At 39.2% G+C, this 19,016-nt stretch overlaps 1 protein-coding gene across 1 annotated transcript in view; it reads left to right on the top strand.

The window, feature by feature from the left end:
- Positions 1 to 19,016, top strand: part of LOC140157966 (brefeldin A-inhibited guanine nucleotide-exchange protein 3-like) — a 90,665-nt gene that overhangs the window by 29,946 nt on the left and 41,703 nt on the right. Inside the window, 15 exon segments of the mRNA XM_072181215.1 lie at positions 391 to 518; positions 1,492 to 1,691; positions 2,947 to 3,219; positions 3,527 to 3,964; positions 5,022 to 5,209; positions 6,033 to 6,198; positions 6,696 to 6,812; positions 8,206 to 8,418; positions 9,347 to 9,593; positions 10,514 to 10,849; positions 11,411 to 11,574; positions 11,855 to 11,982; positions 14,139 to 14,318; positions 15,582 to 15,884; positions 18,465 to 18,668. Coding sequence (XP_072037316.1) covers positions 391 to 518; positions 1,492 to 1,691; positions 2,947 to 3,219; positions 3,527 to 3,964; positions 5,022 to 5,209; positions 6,033 to 6,198; positions 6,696 to 6,812; positions 8,206 to 8,418; positions 9,347 to 9,593; positions 10,514 to 10,849; positions 11,411 to 11,574; positions 11,855 to 11,982; positions 14,139 to 14,318; positions 15,582 to 15,884; positions 18,465 to 18,668 — 3,285 coding nt within the window.

Genomic DNA, 19,016 nt, shown 5'->3' with positions numbered 1-19,016 from the left:
TTCTGATCACCTGGACAAGGAACTTACTGCTAATTGTCTCGTTATAACCCGTACGAAACTCGACCCTGGTTGCGATGTTCATTTGTGGAATGCCTATGTTTATGGAATGATGTGGGGCCGTAGTGGTCAGCGAAAACCTGTTAAGTGTGCTGAGGCTTGTGGATCAATGTCTAGGCGTTGTGCCTGTGCATAGCGCACTATAAATCACTGCGCTTTTTTTTACTTGCCTGGGCTATTACATTCGAAACCCATACTCCCACTGTATATGGCTTATTTAGATAGTATGTTAATGTTTGGATGTTGACTTGTTTGTTTTACATAAAAAACTTCAAAAATAAATAAATGTATGTCACTCTTTGATATAAACATTCAATATTAATATCCCAACAGATGCTGTGTAACCCAGAGAGACTATTGGACCTTGCAGGACCTCCAATACCAATTATAGGCATTGAGAAGTCACCACAATCAAAGACTGGAAAGAAGACTAGGAACCCAGATTTGGATATTCTTACCATGTACGGCTATATTATAAAAATCCTTTGTCTCAAAGCTCCCGCATGTGTTAATAAAATTGTGCGTGTTATGATCAATGAAAAAGTCATATTTCAATTTTTTAAATATTTTTTTTTTACATTTTCTGTCCAAATTTTCCAAGAAAACCACCAAACCTGTCAGAAAAAATCAACATCGTATCGTATTCGCATTCGTTCGCAATTCATTTCCGGGTATGCCTTACGCTCATACCCTGTACTTTTTACCCACACACAGAAGATAGAGAGAACACAAAGGAGAACATGAAGCACATTTGTGCCAGAAGTCAGAATGCATAGAAATGTGTTTGACCAAGTCTTTGGGGTTGTACTTAAATATGCAAAAATGTTTTGCTTTTTTTGATAAAAATTGAATACCGTATTTCGTCAAATAGTCGCCCCCCCCCCTCAAATAAGCCCGCCCACCCGCCACTTTTTTCAACCAAGATGTTTCAAAAATTCTGATATTTCCATGCTATCTTGTGTAGTAAGCTTATCAAGTTGCTCACATGGTCGGTAATAGCAGCAATAAATGGCTAAAATCTGCATCAGAAACCGGAAGTGAACCAAAAGTCAGTGTCAAAAGTTCATAGTTCGTCATTTTAGCGTGACTTTTAAGCTTACCTAATGATTTTAACGGGAATTGTTGTGCTAAAAATGACCTCTAATAAACGCCCCCCCCCCTTGGGAAAATGTAACGGCGTTTATTTTTGAGGAAATACGGTATGGAATTACAATTTTGAGTCACAGCAGGTCAAACTAAGAGGGTTTCAGAGGGAATTTCTTTTTGTAGAAGATGTTTACAAGGGAGAGTATGTGTTACAAAATAATTAACCCCAGCCAATTCTATTTGAAAAACATACTCCCTCTGTACAAGACTTGCATAAATCTTCCAAATGGAATAGCCCATTTTTGCTGATTGAAGAAACTTGTTTTTTTACGCTTTTCTATCCATCAGGTTAATGGACGGTATAGCAGAAGCCACTCAATGCAAAGATGGTACCGTGTGCCATTCAAGCGTCGCCTGCGTGGGGGCGCTTCTCTCGGCACTAGAGCTGATAGCGCAGGGTAAAGGGCTGAATGACAAGCAGGTGGAGATCATATTGAAACGTGCTGAACAGGAGGAGGAAGAGAGGAATTTTATACCAAAAAGTCCAGGTGGGTGAGAATATATAGGTAGACTAAGAAAGAAAATGCAATCTTTTCAACATTTTAACGATTTCAGCGTTTTTGTTAATGTTTGAAGTGTTGTTCAGCCTATTTCTGAATCAAATTCACAGAAAATGTTTATAAAAACACGGTTTCAGTGTTTTTATATTGAAGACCCGTTTTCATACCCGAATCTTGCATTTCTCGCCAGAAAAGATTCTTTTGTACCACAAAAACTATTTCTGTGCCATATGTATGCCGGATTCAACAACCATTACAACTGAATAAGCTTAAGTTTGACCTGATTTTCCAGCCAGAGTTTACCAAAACGGTCCATTTTCTGGCACATCCAAGCAACAGACTATAGAGGGCAGTATTTTTTTTATTTTGGCCAATTTGGGGCATAAATCTTGCTTTTTCTCACATCCTGCAAGACTTTGCAATCTCGCATTTTTGGTGAAAAAAAATTTGTTTTTATCTAAGACTATATATATATAGGGTTTAATGTAGGGTGAAATCCTACATTGTCTCAAAATATTTTCTACAGTTGATTTTTCCTAAATCAATGTCGATTCCTTGAGCCTTATAGAAGAACAGAGTATCCACTGAATAAGTAGGAAAGGTTAAAGAAGAAATTTAAAGAAAGCAAAGTAAATTAGCAAAAGTATTTATATATGGCATGCTTCAGAATAAGACTGGTGAACATCAGTTGCAATTGGTTCTGGGTAGATTTACTTCATCTGGTGTATTGTGGGAGATTCTAAGCGCCATTGGTATGATCACACTTCACTTGTTTAATAACAAGAGAACTACTTGCTGATTGGTTACTAGAAGACTATTGTGATTTATTGAGCCAATCAATAACGTGGTAAGAATGATGGTAGGGTTGAAAAGGATTGAGCTTAAAGCAGGGATGCCAGTTTTTAGGCAGTTGCCTGATTTCCTACTTTTTGTTAGTCAAAATTTCTGTGCTATTATTTATATTCAGCCTGTTTTGAGACTTTTTGTAGCCCAAATTTGCGCACTTTTTCAGGCTTTCCTGAAAAGTCACTTCAGGCACTGGCATCCCTGTTAAAACCTGTATTTTAATTGCTCACTCATATCAATATATCCAATATTTAACCAATTGGAACTACTGTATGAAAGACAGTATAGTGTCCATGAGTGTTAGTGTTAGCATACAAAGATCCTGTATGTGCAAGGGATATGGAGCCATTTTGTAATAAACATTAATATTCAATCATTTCTTGAACATTTTCTGCAGATAAACCAGAAGAAGCAACAACCAATGGCACACCAGAAGTACCACCAACAGAACCTGAGGATATCAATAGCATCAAGGACACACCTAGTGACAGCGACTCGCCTAGCAACAAGGACATGCCTAGCAACAAGGACACACCCAGCAACAATGACACACCTGGCAATGAAGATGAACCTATCAATGAGGATATCTCCCACAGTGATACACCAGAGGAAAAAGACGATGGAGAAAACTGTGAAGAGCTTCCTGATGAGGTGGTGCAAAGGAGGTGGTGCAAGGCGATGTGGTGCAAAACAAGGTGATGCAAGGCGAGGTGGTGCAAGACGAAAAGAAAGGTATCGAGGAAACTCAGGATGACCACAAAGAAACAAATTCAGAAACAAAACAAGAAGCAGATGATGCAGAGGAAGATGTAAAGGACGATACTGAGGAGAAAGTTGATGTTGAAAAAGCTGTTGATACTATTGATCAAGATGCTAAAGATGACATCGTAGAGGAAGAGGTTGTGATTCAAGCCAAGAAAGTAAAAATGGAAAACGAAGACAGCGGGCAAGAGGATCTCGATTCCGTTGACATGGAGTATTCGTCTGGGGAAGTTGCAGCCATACTCAGAGCAACAGCGGAGCTGCGTCAAAAGCAACTTGGTGGCATCAGAAAGCGGATCTCCAAAAGTTCCCAACGTACCAGTTGGACGGAGACGCAGGTGAAGGTGATATTGTCCACAGGTTTAGATATAATGAAGACGAAAGCTCCCTGGAAGAAATTAGCCCAATACGTGCGGAGCAAAACGATAAAGCGGCTAAGACGTTAGCTCTGTCTGAGCAGGAGTTAATGGAGAAGCAGGAGCAGAGGCGGGAAGAGATCGAACGGTTGGCGAAGATTAACGAGGTGGCTGAGCGTGAGGGAGCGAGGGAGTATTCCCAGGCACTGATTCAGCTCCTACCTGTGATCATTCCAATGGTGAATACCTATGAGGTGGATGAGATGATTCAGAAATTTTCCTCCCAGTTTGTCACAAGTAAGTTATTATGGGGTAAAGCTAATGCTGGTTTCATACTTTCCTGTTGCTTTTGCAGCTCTGACGACAAATTTGATTCACTGCCCAATCGTAGTAGTAAAACTTTATTTATTCAGGGTAAACTCAATTCAGTAATACAATACAATCGCACTAGATACGCTAGCTGTGACCAGCGGCAAGCAGATATATTGATCACTCCACCGCTTTGCCCAAGCAGCAGCATCGCCAGGAGTTTAATTCAAGTCAACTCGGGAGCGGCACCGCTCTGAGTATGAGAACAGGAAATGATTTTTGGCAGTGCTGAGCAGCTACATTGGCTTTCATAGTCATGCCATTGCAATTCAGTGGTGTGCCGCTCCACTTGCAGAAAAGTACAATTGGCATGATGAAGCATCACGACAAGCGGCAGAAAGGATGAAACCAGCATAAGTGTATTATTTATTGCACATGAAAGCGCATGACTATTTATCATCAGCATTGCTAGAGCTAACACTGAAAGATCGCTTAATGTTAGCTTGCTGAATGCACAGAGATTCTTAGTGTTAATCTTCGTGTTTGTTAACATAATACTTGATCAGATGAGCGCTAATACTAAGCTAAGCTACCTCAGAGGTAGCTTAATGTTCTAACACAAACTTCATTCTAAGCCTGTCTGAACAAGCCCTCAGTCAGACATTCAATGCTCTGCGTGCTAGCCATGCGCTTCAATGGAAAAAGTTTCAAGTTTTGAAATATTTTCTCAAAATATTAAGAGGTATCTTAAGAACTACTGAATCAATACTAGGCTTGTTTGTACTCATTTTAATGCATTCTTCATGCTGATTCCAAATATGGTCATAAAAATTTACATTTCTGAAATTTTGAATTTTTAAATGTTTTTGAAACTTGTCTGCAGTCGACACCTGCGTGAAGAGAGTTAATATAGGGCTGCTATCATGAACAAACAATGAAATGTCTGTGGAATACATAATATTTAAAATTTGAGGCAATTTTAATAAACACTCGCCTTACATTTTCAGCAGCTTGATTTACAATCACTCAACCATGTTTTTTACAGATTACACAAATTGTCGGCATCAAGGAACAGCGCCCTCCGAGTCCAACTCAACAAACGAGCGTCTTAACCTAGCCCCTGTCATCAATGCTGATGGCATCTATATAGCTACTTACTACAGTCTCTTACTCAACTTGAAACTGATCAGGAGTGACCACTATGAGAATCCTGGTACTATACCACTCACAAAGGTAGGGTTTGGACTATAGGGAAAAAATCTATCTGAATATCAATGTTTGGAGCGCAAAAGATTAACTGTCTTTGTTTAACCTTAACAAGTAACTACTTTGTGCTCCAGGTAGCCTAGTAGTTAATAGTTTTGTGTCAAGTAAAAGAATGTCGAGGTACAAAAGTCCTGTAGGCACAAACACAGTGTGTTCATGTAAAGACTTTTAAGTCTAAAAGTAACTTGGCAGTTATAAAGTTCACCTATAGCTTCAGAACTATTAATCATATTCATAAAATTTAACATACATGTAGAAAGAAGGATCGTTTATCTATGCGCATTGTGATACCCCATTTGTCCAGTGTCGTTCAATATTAGCAACACAGTAGTGTTTTTAAAGATAAATTCCTTAATTTAAAAAAATCACCCCATTTTGTAGTGATCAGTGGTTATTATATAAGCATTGTGACATGTAAAACCCGCCATTATCTTGGAGCTAATGCTCTGCATGCTAGCCATGCGCTTCAACGGAAAAAGTTCAAGTTTTGAAATATTTTCTCAAAATATCAAGAGCTATCTTAAGAATTACTTAACCAATACTAGGCTTGTTTGTACTCATTTTAATGCATTGTTCATGCTGATTCCAAATATGGTCATGAAAATTTACATTTCTGAAATTTTTAAATTAAAAAAAAATTTTTGAAACATGTCGTCTGCAGTCGACACCCGCGTGAAGAGAGTTAATACAAAGTCAATATAATTAACTGCAACTTTGTTTGTTGGTGGTATTCATGAGAAGTCAAAAGTCATTGCTATACTAATGATTATGTTATGTTTTTCATTTGCAGAAACAATTCATAGACAGTGTGCACGACAGCGGTGTCTTGGTGTACTTATCGTCAACATGGCTGGGAGAGCTCTTCCAGATCGTCATTGAAAATAATATACTAGAAGAGGCTGGATACGAGACCCGGTCATATCATAGCAATAAGGCTCTTATATCCCTACTTACAGGTGAGAAATCTATAATGAAAGAGTCATATGCTAATTTATGCATGAATATATGAATAATAATATTCTAGGAGAGGCTGGATATGAAACCCGGTCATATCATAGCAATAAGGCTCTTATATCCCTACTTACAGGTGAGAAATCTATAATGAAAATGTCATTATTCTAATTTATGCAAAGTACCTAAGAATGAGATATGTAGGCTGCCCCTTGCCTACTAATGGCTCTGAAAAGAGCCGTTCACTGAAGACTGTCCCTTGTCAACAGAGAATAAGTAGACATCACTTATCTGTAAATGCAAAACGTTTGGTGTCTCTGAAAAGAGTCGTTCACTGAAGACTGCCTTTTCAAATCAAACCTCACCTATCTCCTAGTTAATGTAAAAGGTTTGATGGCTCTGAAAAGAGCTGGTCACTGATGAAGATTGCCTCTTGTCAAAGAGAACAAGCAGACCTCGCCTATCCATGTTATCTCTTCAACTGATTGTTTTTCCGCTTCAGATATTGATGGACTTAGCAACCACCATATCAATGGCCAGATGCTTCATGATGCTCACTCACAGAATCAGAAGTTATTATCACTGGTCACTAAGGGTACAACTAAGACTGGAGAAGCAGGTAGGATATAACATGCTTAACCCCATGAGAACTACCTGCCGATTGGCCAAAAAGAAGTTTTCATTATCAATTGGACCAATCAGCAACATTGTTAGAATAAATTCACCACGCAAAAAAATTGGGGTGAATTATTTGAAAAGCTCCATTCTGATTGGTGATTAAAGTGAATGTATCACGTAATTGACCAATCAGATGCAATGTTAGATCGACAGGTAGTGCTCAGGGGGTTAATAAATAGGTGAATAGGCTTTTTTGACAGGAATTAATGATAAGTTATAGTATTTCTATGAGTACGCCGTCAGTTATCACAGTACCAGTGCCGCCGGTCCTAGTGACAGTGGTCGAGCTGAAGTCAGAGACACATTAGAGACCAGTCTCAAACTCTATCACTCTCACAGGGACCGCCTGCACTGGTACTCTGATAAACGGTGGTGTACTATAACTTAACAATAAAGTAAATCTTTTTAAAAAGGAAATTGGTGTTCTCTGTGCGGCGTGGTATATGTAATTGTTTCCTAACTTTGGTTCACTTCAAGTCCATACATAAAATTAACCATGCAAAGCATACACACACGTGTACAACTAAGACTAGAGAAGCAGGTAGAATATAAGACACTGAATTAAATCTCTTTAAAAAGGGGAAATGTGTGGTATCTGTGTGATGTAGAATATCCTAAATTTTGGTTCACTTCAAGTTTGGTACACACATAAAGTTAATCATGCAGAGCATACATGCCACATGTACAGGTGTTTTGTGCGTACGATTGCTGCGCAATGTCGAAAAAGCATTCACATCGCTTTCCCCTGTCACTTCTGAACTGGAGGTGAAATAGAGGAGATAAATCAAGTTATGTTTCTTAGAAGGGACAAATGATTTGCTGAATACCATAAAATTCACTGTTCCTTAATGTTTTTTACACAAAATTAGGGTTAGGATTAGAGTTAGGATTAGGGTTAGGATCAGGATTAGCGTACACAAAATAATTACATGAAGGATCAACCGAAATTTGGGCATTTTTGGAGCAAGCATATAGATGTGCTAATAAACAGTACAAATAGTAAACTTGTGTAATGCATATGATGTTAGGATGTACATACTTTATTCCCCGCAAATGCAGCTGTCAAATTCAGGGAATATGTCAGGGAAAGCCCAGTGAAGATATCTTGTCCTTCCTTTGCAATGACACTCCTATTACTTTGTACAGGTTCTCTTTGTGTTCATGTTGAGAATAAACTGGCAAAACATGGGTCGATAGTTAAGAAATAAACATGTTCTATTCATAGAGGTATCTTTGGTCACTATCAACTCATGTTGCACCAGAGGCATTGTGGGTAGTGTGAGATCTCTTCTCTGCCCTTTCAAATAACATTATACTGTTCCATTCCCGTACAGGTATGAAATTTGCCACCCATATAATCACTACTTACTGGCATCAAATCCTGGCCGTCCTGTCCGTCCCGCTCTCAGCAAGGAATCTCTCCAGTACTGGCATTGCCTCCTTCCTGGGGTCAGAGAGCAGTAAGGGTCAAAGCAGCAGAGAAAGAGATGCCATCTGTCTCAGCTTGGATTCACTAAGGAAAGCAGCAGGTCTCAGTTGCACACTGGGTAAGTTTTACGTCATAAAATTGGGATTTCGTCAACACGTAGCACTCCTGGAGCAATAGTGTTATGGTTAGGTCTCTGGGATTTTGGGGTTAGTGTTAGCCCTTGTGCTCCAGGAGTGCTATGCATTGATAATGTCTGAATTTTGCATTTTGGGTATTAAAGTTGTATGCCTGGGTGCGGGAGTACAGGCTCAGTGGTATGGTACCATGGTTGCGCAGTGGAACAGGCTGTGGCTCATGATGTTGTTGTTCACTTGGGAAAGGTACTTAACCTTTATTGTCTCACTCTACCCAAGTGTATAAATGGATATTAGTACTGCATAGAAGTAAAACAGATTAATTGTGTGTGAGGAGTAGTGTACCCCCACAACAAGTAAGTAATTGAAGCAAGTCTTGCCTAAATGCCAAGAAAAAAGAGATGGGCACTTCAGCATTTGAACAACATTTACCTTCTACCTTTATGGTTGGAGGCAAAAGGACCTTGCTATGAAATAGTTACCAAGGTTTTCTTGTGTGATATAATTGATTTATTCTCCATTTACCTTGTACAATAATTCATTTATTGCATGGTAGACTGATTTTATACTCGCCCATTTTGGCAGAAAAGTGTGTACCACACATGCTCTTCACACAATTCTGGGTTTTTTTTCAGAACATCTAAGCTGATTGATTGATTGACAACCATCACTTATGCAAAAGGGATATCACTTTTGAAGTTGAAATATTGAACCCTGTGAGCAATGTCTCTTGTTACATGACCTGCATTGACCAATTATTGCATATACCAACATCTATTAATTTGCAAATTTATTCTCAATCATCAACCTGACTAATTTCAGAAATGTCACAGAATTGAAGTGTTACCCACCAAATTTAACATCTACTCTGTATATTTTCAATGACAAATGGTTTTATTTTCTATTCTTCAGGGCTCCAGTCACGCTGCGCAACAGTCTTTGCCCAGATCGCCAACGCTTCGTGCGTCAGCGAGGACCCATTCCAGCAACAACATCAGCAACAGCAAGCCGAGTCTAGCAAAATTCCACTGAGAGGGCGCTCTAATAAGAGCCAGGGGATTCGCTTGCATGCAGCCCATGTGCTTAGCATGGAGTCGTTGTTGTCTATGGGTCTAGAAATGGGGAGTCATTCAGAGGAGTGCTGGCAGCATGTATTTAGGTAGGTGTACTTTTTACTGTTTTCCTATTGGCAAATTAAGAGCATTTTTCCCCTCAGGGATAAGGGAAGAAATCAAAAACTCAATCAAACCGTATTAGGAAGTGTGGCAGGGTTATATTGCTGATACTGGTATACTCGTAAAAAAAACCAGTGATGTTAATTTCTTTTGATCCACTTTCAGTTTCATCAGAAAAGGGGATATGAACTTTTCATTATACACCTTATTTCTGTAAAACTTTTAAATCATTACAAATATTATTTGCTGTGTTAAATGAAGTACAAATATAGGGCTTTACGTTTCAGGAGAGCGCTCACCCAAAACGGATTCATAGCGAGCGATTTATCACTTGCCATAAACAATTGACCTTTTCGGTAAATCCATTAAGCCTTTGCCAGTAGACCTGACATGTCATCATTTGGCATCAGTACGCATCATACCGATGCGCACATCATTTAGCAAACATCATTACAGTGCATTGGAAGACGGGGTGTCGACAAATGACGACATCTCAGGTCTACTCGCAAAGGCTTATGTGATTTACCGAAAAGGTCAATTATATTGTTCTCTGCCAGAAAAGTTATCTGATGCTTCCCACAATACATTTCTTCCAATTTTCTGTACTAATTTGGTATCTAGGGCCACATGGGTTAATTGTGACAAAAAGTACCTCAGTGAACAGCACAGCCAGATCTTGCAAATTAATGTTAATATCTTGACAATCGACCCATGTTTAGCAGTTTATTCTCAACATGGAAACAAGGGAACCTGTACAAAGTAATAGTGTCACTTGCTGTAATGAGGGTTACCTGAGCGGTTGACTCCATTTGAAATCTACACCCCCTGTGTGGAAGATTAAGGTCATGTCTTCCATAGGGGGTGTATAGATTTCAACTGCAATATTATTTATCTTCACATACAGATGCTGTGCTTACGTGTCTCAACTAGAGCACTGCCATTTCAGCAGCGGCGGAACAAGCCCATCCGTGCAGCATTCCCTAAGTTTTAAACGATCCTCTGCCAATCAGTCGGATGGCTACAACCAAGACGATATGGGTGACGAACTCGACATGCTGGCCTCATACGTCCAGGTACCCACGTCCTCGTCGCAAACATCGCCCTCGAGCATTGACGTACAGGAAGTGATACGGCAGGAGAGTCAGGAATCAGGATTTGAGGTTGGGTCTGCTAGGGGAGGGATGCTGAGTGCGAACAGCGCCGCTAAGGTTGTGTTTGGATTGACGTCTGAAGTTGAAAGGTAAGTGGATTATGTATGCGACTTAAGATTGTGTGTGACCTCATCCTGGTTCATGATGTCATCTTTTCACAAATTTAACTATCTCTCCCCTGTTTCGTGACTCAAATATCTGTGTAAAATGTGTTGAATACTTGGTGTGATTATTACAGTGATTAGGTAATGGTAAGGTAGGCGAACCTGTATATAAACAGTGAACGGAGTGCCCATCTGTCTTTCATTGGTGATTGGGCCAGACTCCACCATGTAATGTTGCTGTAGGGGATCGCTACACCTACTCCACAGCGAGTCAGTTACCTTCCCAGCATTAAAGAACACTACCCATTTATACACCTGGGTAGAGAGGAGTAAGTGAGGTAAAGCACCTTACTCAAGGGCACAACACACATGTCCCTGGTGGGGATCGAACCCACAATCTCACAATCATGAGGCCTGTGCTCTACCGCCAGACCATACATCCCCACACATGCACGTTACAGTAATATATACTCTATAAAAAGATGCATATGCTGCATAGAATAAAAGTTTAACAACCTTTTTTACATACCATACATTCCATTACAGGTTCTTTGATGAAGCAGCCAACAATCTAAACCTTCAAGCCCTCATCGCGTTTCTTCGTGAGTTACGTACATCATCCCAGCAGCAGCTATACAGTGGTACATCCAGTGATCACGACCAGTCCATTATAAGACCAACATCACCAAGCAAATCAATCAAAACAACAGGTGAGAGATGGCCATAATGAATTTGAATACTACTATTAATTATATCTCAAAATCAACATTTCCGACATCCGACTCATTTTGCTTGATTGCATCACATATAGTGTGTGTGTATTTATGTATGTTTTAATTTATTCTATATGAGCACTCATGAGTGAAATTTTCCTTATGGATCTAATGAAGTATTACTTGACTTGACTTGACTTGCCACTTTGAGATATTTGTAATTTAAAAAAAATATTCTAAACATTATATTCTTGATCTCTTCTTCCTGTTTCACTAGGTCAAGCCAGCAATTCTCTGCAGCTGTTCAGAATGGCAGATGTAATACTCAAGTGTGTCCGCCATTCCAGTCGACCAGTACTGCACATCATGCAAGCATGGAATGTGGTGGCGCCACATTTTGTTGAGGTATGTCCATAGAGTCAGTTGGACCCACATTCTAAACAAACAGATTCCTGGCAAACACAAGGATATTTTTTAGAATGTTTTTATAACCTTAAAATAGGTTCGAACACATTTTGTATGAAGACATACAAATGATGACAGAATGTTACTGTAAAATATTTTTGTAAGGCCACAAAAAAAAAACAGGCCCGACCGACTCAGAGTTTGCGTTTTATGGAGAAATTTGTTTTTGTACTTTTTGCAAAAATCATGTAAAATCAACATTTAGGGCCCAAAATTAATTGATTTTGACTGAAAATTTTGGAAACAAATTCAGAAAATTTGCAAAATATGTTTGCCAAAAATTTTTCAAGCTTTTGGTGATATTTTAGGGTCATTTTAGCCGCCAGAAAAAGAAAATTACTTGAAAAGTCCATCCGCCCGTAAAACAGATTGGGGTTTTTTTTTCGTTGCCTAACCCAAATTTCTGGCAACCTTTATGCGCTCATTTGAAAATGGGCTATTCCAGTTAAAATTCATACTACCCCTGTGGACGGGGGGAGTATGTTTTTCAAATGTAATTGGTCAGAGTTAATCATTTTGAAACCCATATTCCACTGTATTATGGCCGTGTGTCCTGAACTCGCCACCCTTAGCGTTACATGACAAATATTATGAATTTTTACACCAACCGGGTTTCTAATTAGATTATCTCCACAATCATCAACCCTAAACTAGCAAAAGTATAGATTTTTGGAAAGCTGTAGGCATAAGCAATTCAAATATTTACATTTCAACTCATTATACAGGTTGACCTGCAAGTTATACAGGGTGAAATAAAAAAGATTTTGATAAAAAATGGGCCACTCAATGCATTGCTTATTACCAACTTACAGTAATAAACTGGAAGTAAACAACATTCATTTGGTTAGAGGATATGGAGAGCCAACTGACTTTGGAAGAAACCAAAATCACAGCTGTTTGATAATCTCAGAATATAGGGTGTCCCAAAGTATGTTAGATTTTTTTTCAATTCAACATATTTTGAACCTAAACATTTTCCCCTACCCCATACAGAAAAAATATGTCCATATTTAGATTCCTCGTCAAATTTCCCTTCAGAAAATCTATACTTCGACTATGATAGGATAAGTAATTAAAATTTTACAGCAACTTTCAGATTTTGAAGACATCTGCATTACTTACTACAGTGTTTAATATGACAACGGGTAGTTTTGTATGGAAAAGTTTGTATTTTCTAGACTAAACCAATCATAAATGATTAAAAACAATTAATAGAATTGTTTAGCTGTAAGGCCATTAGTCTTTTAGATGCTAAATAGAGTCCAAATCCAATTTTCAGCCTTTACAGAAGCAGATTACGCACTAAAAATACCAATCCCATAGAGTTTGTGTGTACCACATCCCCACCACCACATCCCCCACCACCGCCACCCTGCCCATTCTGAATTCTATGAAGCACAGTGTCAGTATTGAAAAAGTTCAAGTATTTCTTTTTACAAGGTTGAAAGTGCATTTTATTTAGCAATAAAATGAGACCACAAGCATGACAATAACTTCTTGCTTGACAGAGATACCATCATTTGTTTTGAGTCGACTTTGGCAAAATGTAACGTCGCCACCTTTTTTTGGTGGCGACCTCAAGACACACGACCTTATGGCTTTACCTATATTTTCCACAAATGGAGTGAGTATTTCAAATGGAAGTTACCCAATTGTCTATTCTATTCAAAATTGATACTCCCTCTGTGGCAGACTTTAGCAAAATCTTCCACAGGGGTAGTGTGGATTTTAGATGGAATAGCCCATTCTACCAAACATTTTGCTGGGTTGACATCACAGGCAATTTGTACCACTATTGATTAAGTGGACGTTGGACTTGCATACATGGCTAAAAACACGATCATCAACACAGTACATGAATGTTAAGCCAAAAGAGCAGGCCCGGGCTTAGTTGTACATTGGGCAAGTTAATGTAAGTAAATAGCTAGTTATCTCAAAAATATTTTGATGCCAAAATTATTGATCTTTGTTTGCTGCTAACATGTGTAAGATTGTCAATGTTAATTAAAATGCAGATCCAATCAAATTCAATTAAAATGGGATTATTAAAATCGAAACCTCATCAACACTCTCAAGTCATCCCATTTTGCCTGCAGGCTGCCTGTCACAAGGATCGTCACGTGTCCAAGAAAGCTGTGAATGCCATCCATGACGTCCTCCAGGAACTACTGATGGGCAAAGATGAATTACCTCACTTCAACTTCCATGAAGCTCTCTTCAAACCATTTGAGAGTCTCCTGAGACTGGAACTTTGTGACGAAGATGTGCAAGATCAGGTAATTAGGTCAGAATTTGTGTTAACTTTTGAGGATGAGTTAGTGTGCTACATGTGTGTAGTTCACTCTCACCTATTCTGAATCTGCACCGCACCACCCCCCCCCCCCCCCCAACATACACTCTCACACACACCCCCACACACACCCCATCCTGGCTACAGGCCAGTACTGAGCACAAATGGTGTCTTTACACTTCCATGTAAAACAAAACAAACAAAATTAATTTCTGTAAGACACTAAAACTAAATTACCAATAAAGTAGTTGACAGATGAAGAATTTTGTTCTGCATATTTTGATAATCTGTCACCTTTTGCAAGGGGCTCAAACAGCGTGACATATGTGACCATCCACCACGAAGTGGTAGTAAAGTCGGCTCTAGGTCATTTTCTGTTTATTGCAGATTTTGAAAGAATGCATTTTCAGCTTTAAAATGACACCTCAACAAGCTTCATCGGACATCTGGAAGTGAAGTTATGGTTCATCAAAGGTCAAATTCCTTATATATTTTACATAGAAATCCATTACTGTTTTTGATTGTATCTCAAAATGGAAAATGCCGACTTTACGACCAGTTTGTGGTGGATGGGCACATATTAACACTCACTGCACCTTGTGTGTTCATAATCTGTGTGCTTCACGGGAAAAGCCTGTTATGTAAATTTTGTTATATTTAAAATGCTCTCTTTTTTTTATTCAAATTGGTAGAATAATTAATTATTTAATCTACAATGGGGTGTTCCATTTAAATCCACACTCCCCCTGTGGAAGATTTTGGAAATATCTTCCACAGGGGGAGAATGAATTTCAAGTGGAATGACAGCATTAGGCAGCTCCATTTGAATTTCATACACACTCTGAGAAAGAGTCAACCTGAATCTTCCTATGAGGGTGAGTGAATTTCAAATGGAGCTGCTAATGAGTCCATTTCATTTGAAATTTGTACTTCCCCTGTGGAAGATTTGGAAATATCTTCCACAGGGGGAGAATGAATTTCAAATGGAATGACCACATAAGGCAGCTCCATTTGAATTTCATACACTTTCTGAGAAACATTCTCAACCTCAATCTTCCTATGAGGGTGAGTGGATTTCAAATGGAGCTGCTAATGTGTCCATTTCATTTGAAATTTGTACTCCCCCTGTTGAAGACTTTAGCTAAATGTTCCACAGGGGTAGTGTGGATTTTAAATGGAATAGCCCATTTCATTATTTGAATAATTTTTAAACATTAATTTTTATAACAAAAACTTGCATCATTCACAGGTTGTATCCTCAATATGTCAGATGGTAGAGGCGTCGTTCACAAACATCCGATCTGGTTGGCGCCCTCTCTTTGGCGCACTGAGAGCAGTACGCATCCACCGTCATCAACCTCCGATGATGCCGCCATCCAGTCCCGCGCCTGGAGGTCCTGAAATAGAAGACTCGTCGGCGGACAGGACGGAACACCCGTTGGCACCAGTGTTTAATGTATTTGAAGCGTTTTTGAACACGGATAATGTATCTGTGTTTGCCAATGCAGCTATCGATTGTATACTGTGCCTGCTGAAGTTCTTAAAGGGACAAGTAAGTTCAACAAAATATCTTCTGAGCCTTTGTTTTTCATTTCTATGATATCCCGCCCCCAACTCAACACAAAAATTGACAACCATGAGAGTTACCAAATAGTGCGGAAAAGGGGTAAACCAGTGGCGAGGACAGCGAATTGGGAAAATAGGGGGTATTTAATTTGCACTGTCCGCGAAATTTGGATCAAAGGGGTACTTGGGAAAATCTGGTAATTTTAGTGTCACTGAAAAGGGGTATTTGAAATTCCAGTCATTGAAAAGGGGTGTTGGAAATTCTAGTCATTGAAAACCACAAAAAAGGGGTTGTTTTTGGCCAAATTTTGTCCTCGATTTTGCATGAAAAAGGGGGGTAAATTTGATGAAAAATCATTGCAAAGGGTAGACCCTCCCTCGGGTCCGTGGAGAACGACTGGTAATGTAGATTACATAGCATTAAAAATCAACCCAATACACGGACCCTCCCAGTCTGTAGACAATTTGACTTCCAGCTCCCACAAACTGCTGGAAGTTCACTTTTACGGATTTGGAGTCACGCAATCTTTCTATATACCACGTCCATGTTTTCACTACATTAACGTTTGTGTAGCGACTAAACAACGATATTGTATCCGACCAATCAACGCAGCTTGGCAGCGGGGATATTTGAAAAGGCTTCCTAGCTAAATAATGTGCAAACATTTGCAAACCGCACGCGATAATGTACGCATAATATGGACAATAGGCCTAAGTCCGAGTCGAGTGGTTGCCTTTTTATTATTGCGCGTACCATGGGTCTATCAGACGCTGCGTGCCACTTGAGCTCAATACCTCTCAGTTGTTGACAAGTGTCCCATCCGATCTTAAGCGTCACATCCCGCGGCATAGCTTTGTGCTACCATATTTGAATTGAAACTAGGACGCGGCTTTCGTCAGTGACATCGGAATCACCGTGCTTCGTTGAACGAATATTTGGAAGTGAGATCTCTAACAGATTGGACCAGTCTGGAATCAGCGCTCAATGGACTTTCGCGTTCACTTATAATACAAGTATATTTCTATATTGCTGCATGGTTGACTGTGGTGGGTGTAATTAGTGGCGTCGATTTGTGGATGAAGAGGAATGGGTTTTGGCATTGAAGAAAATAAGGGGGGGAGTTGGCATTTTTTTTCATAGGGCATTACGTAATTATTTATTGTTACATTATCCAGAGATGGAACCGAACCGAGACTCGGAATCAGCGCTCAATGGACTTTCGCGTTCACTTATAATACGAGTATATTTCTATATTGCTGCATGGTTGACTGTGGTGGGTGTAATTAGTGGCGTCGATTTGTGGATGAAGAGGAATGGGTTTTTGGCATTGAAGAAAATAAGGGGGGGGGGGAGTTGGCATTTTTTTTCATAGGGCATTACGTAATTATTTATTGTTACATTATCCAGAGATGGAACCGAACCGAGACTGGGGGCGAGTGTATGCAAAGGGGGGTCTTTAAAAGATTTGGTAACTCTCATGGTTGCCAACTTTTGTGTTGAGTTGGTGGGGCCGGGTATGATATATAACAGCTACCAGGGATGTAGCTATGGTGGGTGGCAGTGAGTGGTGCTGCCCGGCACTCACTATGGTAAAATACAGCACTCACTATGGTAAAATACAGCACTAATTGTTTTGTATTAAAAAATATTATCCTGTTTTGCCAAATGAAACATAGCTTAATCCTAATCCGTTAGTGAGTTCTAACTGGCAATGAAAGTCATAATTTTTATGGAAATAAGGGCCAAAAACAGGTCAAATTTTTATAGAAATAAGGGCCAAAACATGCGTTTTAAGGGCATTTTTCAAATGCTGTCAAGCCCAATCAAGCCCAAAGACTTATATAGACTAATTTCAAAAATAAATCGTTTGCTTGTCCAAAGATCACTTTCTGAAGTTGGGTCGGCCGGTCTGTAATTTTTTTCCCTTAAATTTTTTTTTTCAGGTACCAAAACTAAAATGTGACGTGGATGGTCCAGTGTCAGTGACTGAAACTTGCACACAGATCAATTGCAGTTGCTACACTTCTACTTCTAGTGAAGTGTATAAGGCCAAAAAAAATTGTTGTGTTGCCTTCAGCGACCAACCCTAAATCCAGAAAAAAATCAGGGTCGCAATTTTTTTTTAATGACGATTTTTACAGATATGTTCAACAAAAACTCAATGTTTTTCACCTTAAAATTAATATTTGATTGAAAGACTAGTCTTAAATTAATTATCTAACATGTATCCAGTAGTCAAAATTGACAAGTGTCCCTAATGGAAGAAACATTATTTAATATTTAGTGGGGATGTTTAAAAACTGAAGGCTAAAAAAAAAGATAATCGACTGACCGACTCAACTTGTCCATTTTTCCCACTTGAGGGCAACATTACACAAAAAAATTGGCCTAATTTTGGCAGGTGTTTGGTTTTATTTTTTTTTTTTTTTTTTTGCTCTTCATTTTTTCAAACCAAACAAATCACAACTTACGTCAGCAAAAAATATTGGTACATTTACAAGTAAATTGTGAGAGTTGTGTACTTCTCTTAAAAGATGGCAGAATTCCTCTTTTGATTCACTATAGATAAATTCTGAGAATTCTTACTTTTATATCTTAGGCGATACAGAATTCCTGACTGAGACAGAAGATAGCAGCGATGCCGACTCTGTGTCAACGGGTGACAGGTTTCAGATAGTGGATCTGTGCTTCCCGGCTCTCAACTACCTCCATAGATGCCACAAGATTCTTGCATCCATTTATTCCATGCCTGCACTGCCAATCTTCCAGGTAAGTACATGGGAGACAGCTATATACAGCTAATCTGAGTACGCTCTTACAATGTGTGATTTTTGAATGAGCCGTTTTCAGCAGAGTTGGTAAGACTTAACACCAAATGTGTGTGACCGCATGCAGTTGGATAGCAAAAAGTAGGGTGGGTGACATCCCTGGTTGGAGTTTACACATAGGTTGGGGAAGTGTAGGGGTGGGGGTGTATGTGTGAGGGAGAGAAACTTTTAAAAAAAGGAGTGGAGGGAGAAAAAGTCACAAGTTGGCACTTTTGAGATGCCCTGGCTGCTGCGTCGGTGTTCTTCGTTTCACACTCACTTGTTCAAGCAAATGTTATGTCTGTATGTC

The sequence above is a fragment of the Amphiura filiformis genome, chromosome 7 (genome assembly GCF_039555335.1).
Source record: "Amphiura filiformis chromosome 7, Afil_fr2py, whole genome shotgun sequence".
Taxonomy (NCBI): Eukaryota; Metazoa; Echinodermata; class Ophiuroidea; order Amphilepidida; family Amphiuridae; genus Amphiura; species Amphiura filiformis.
Note: the sequence above shows the minus strand (reverse complement) of the source record. Positions and strands in the feature narration are given on the sequence as shown.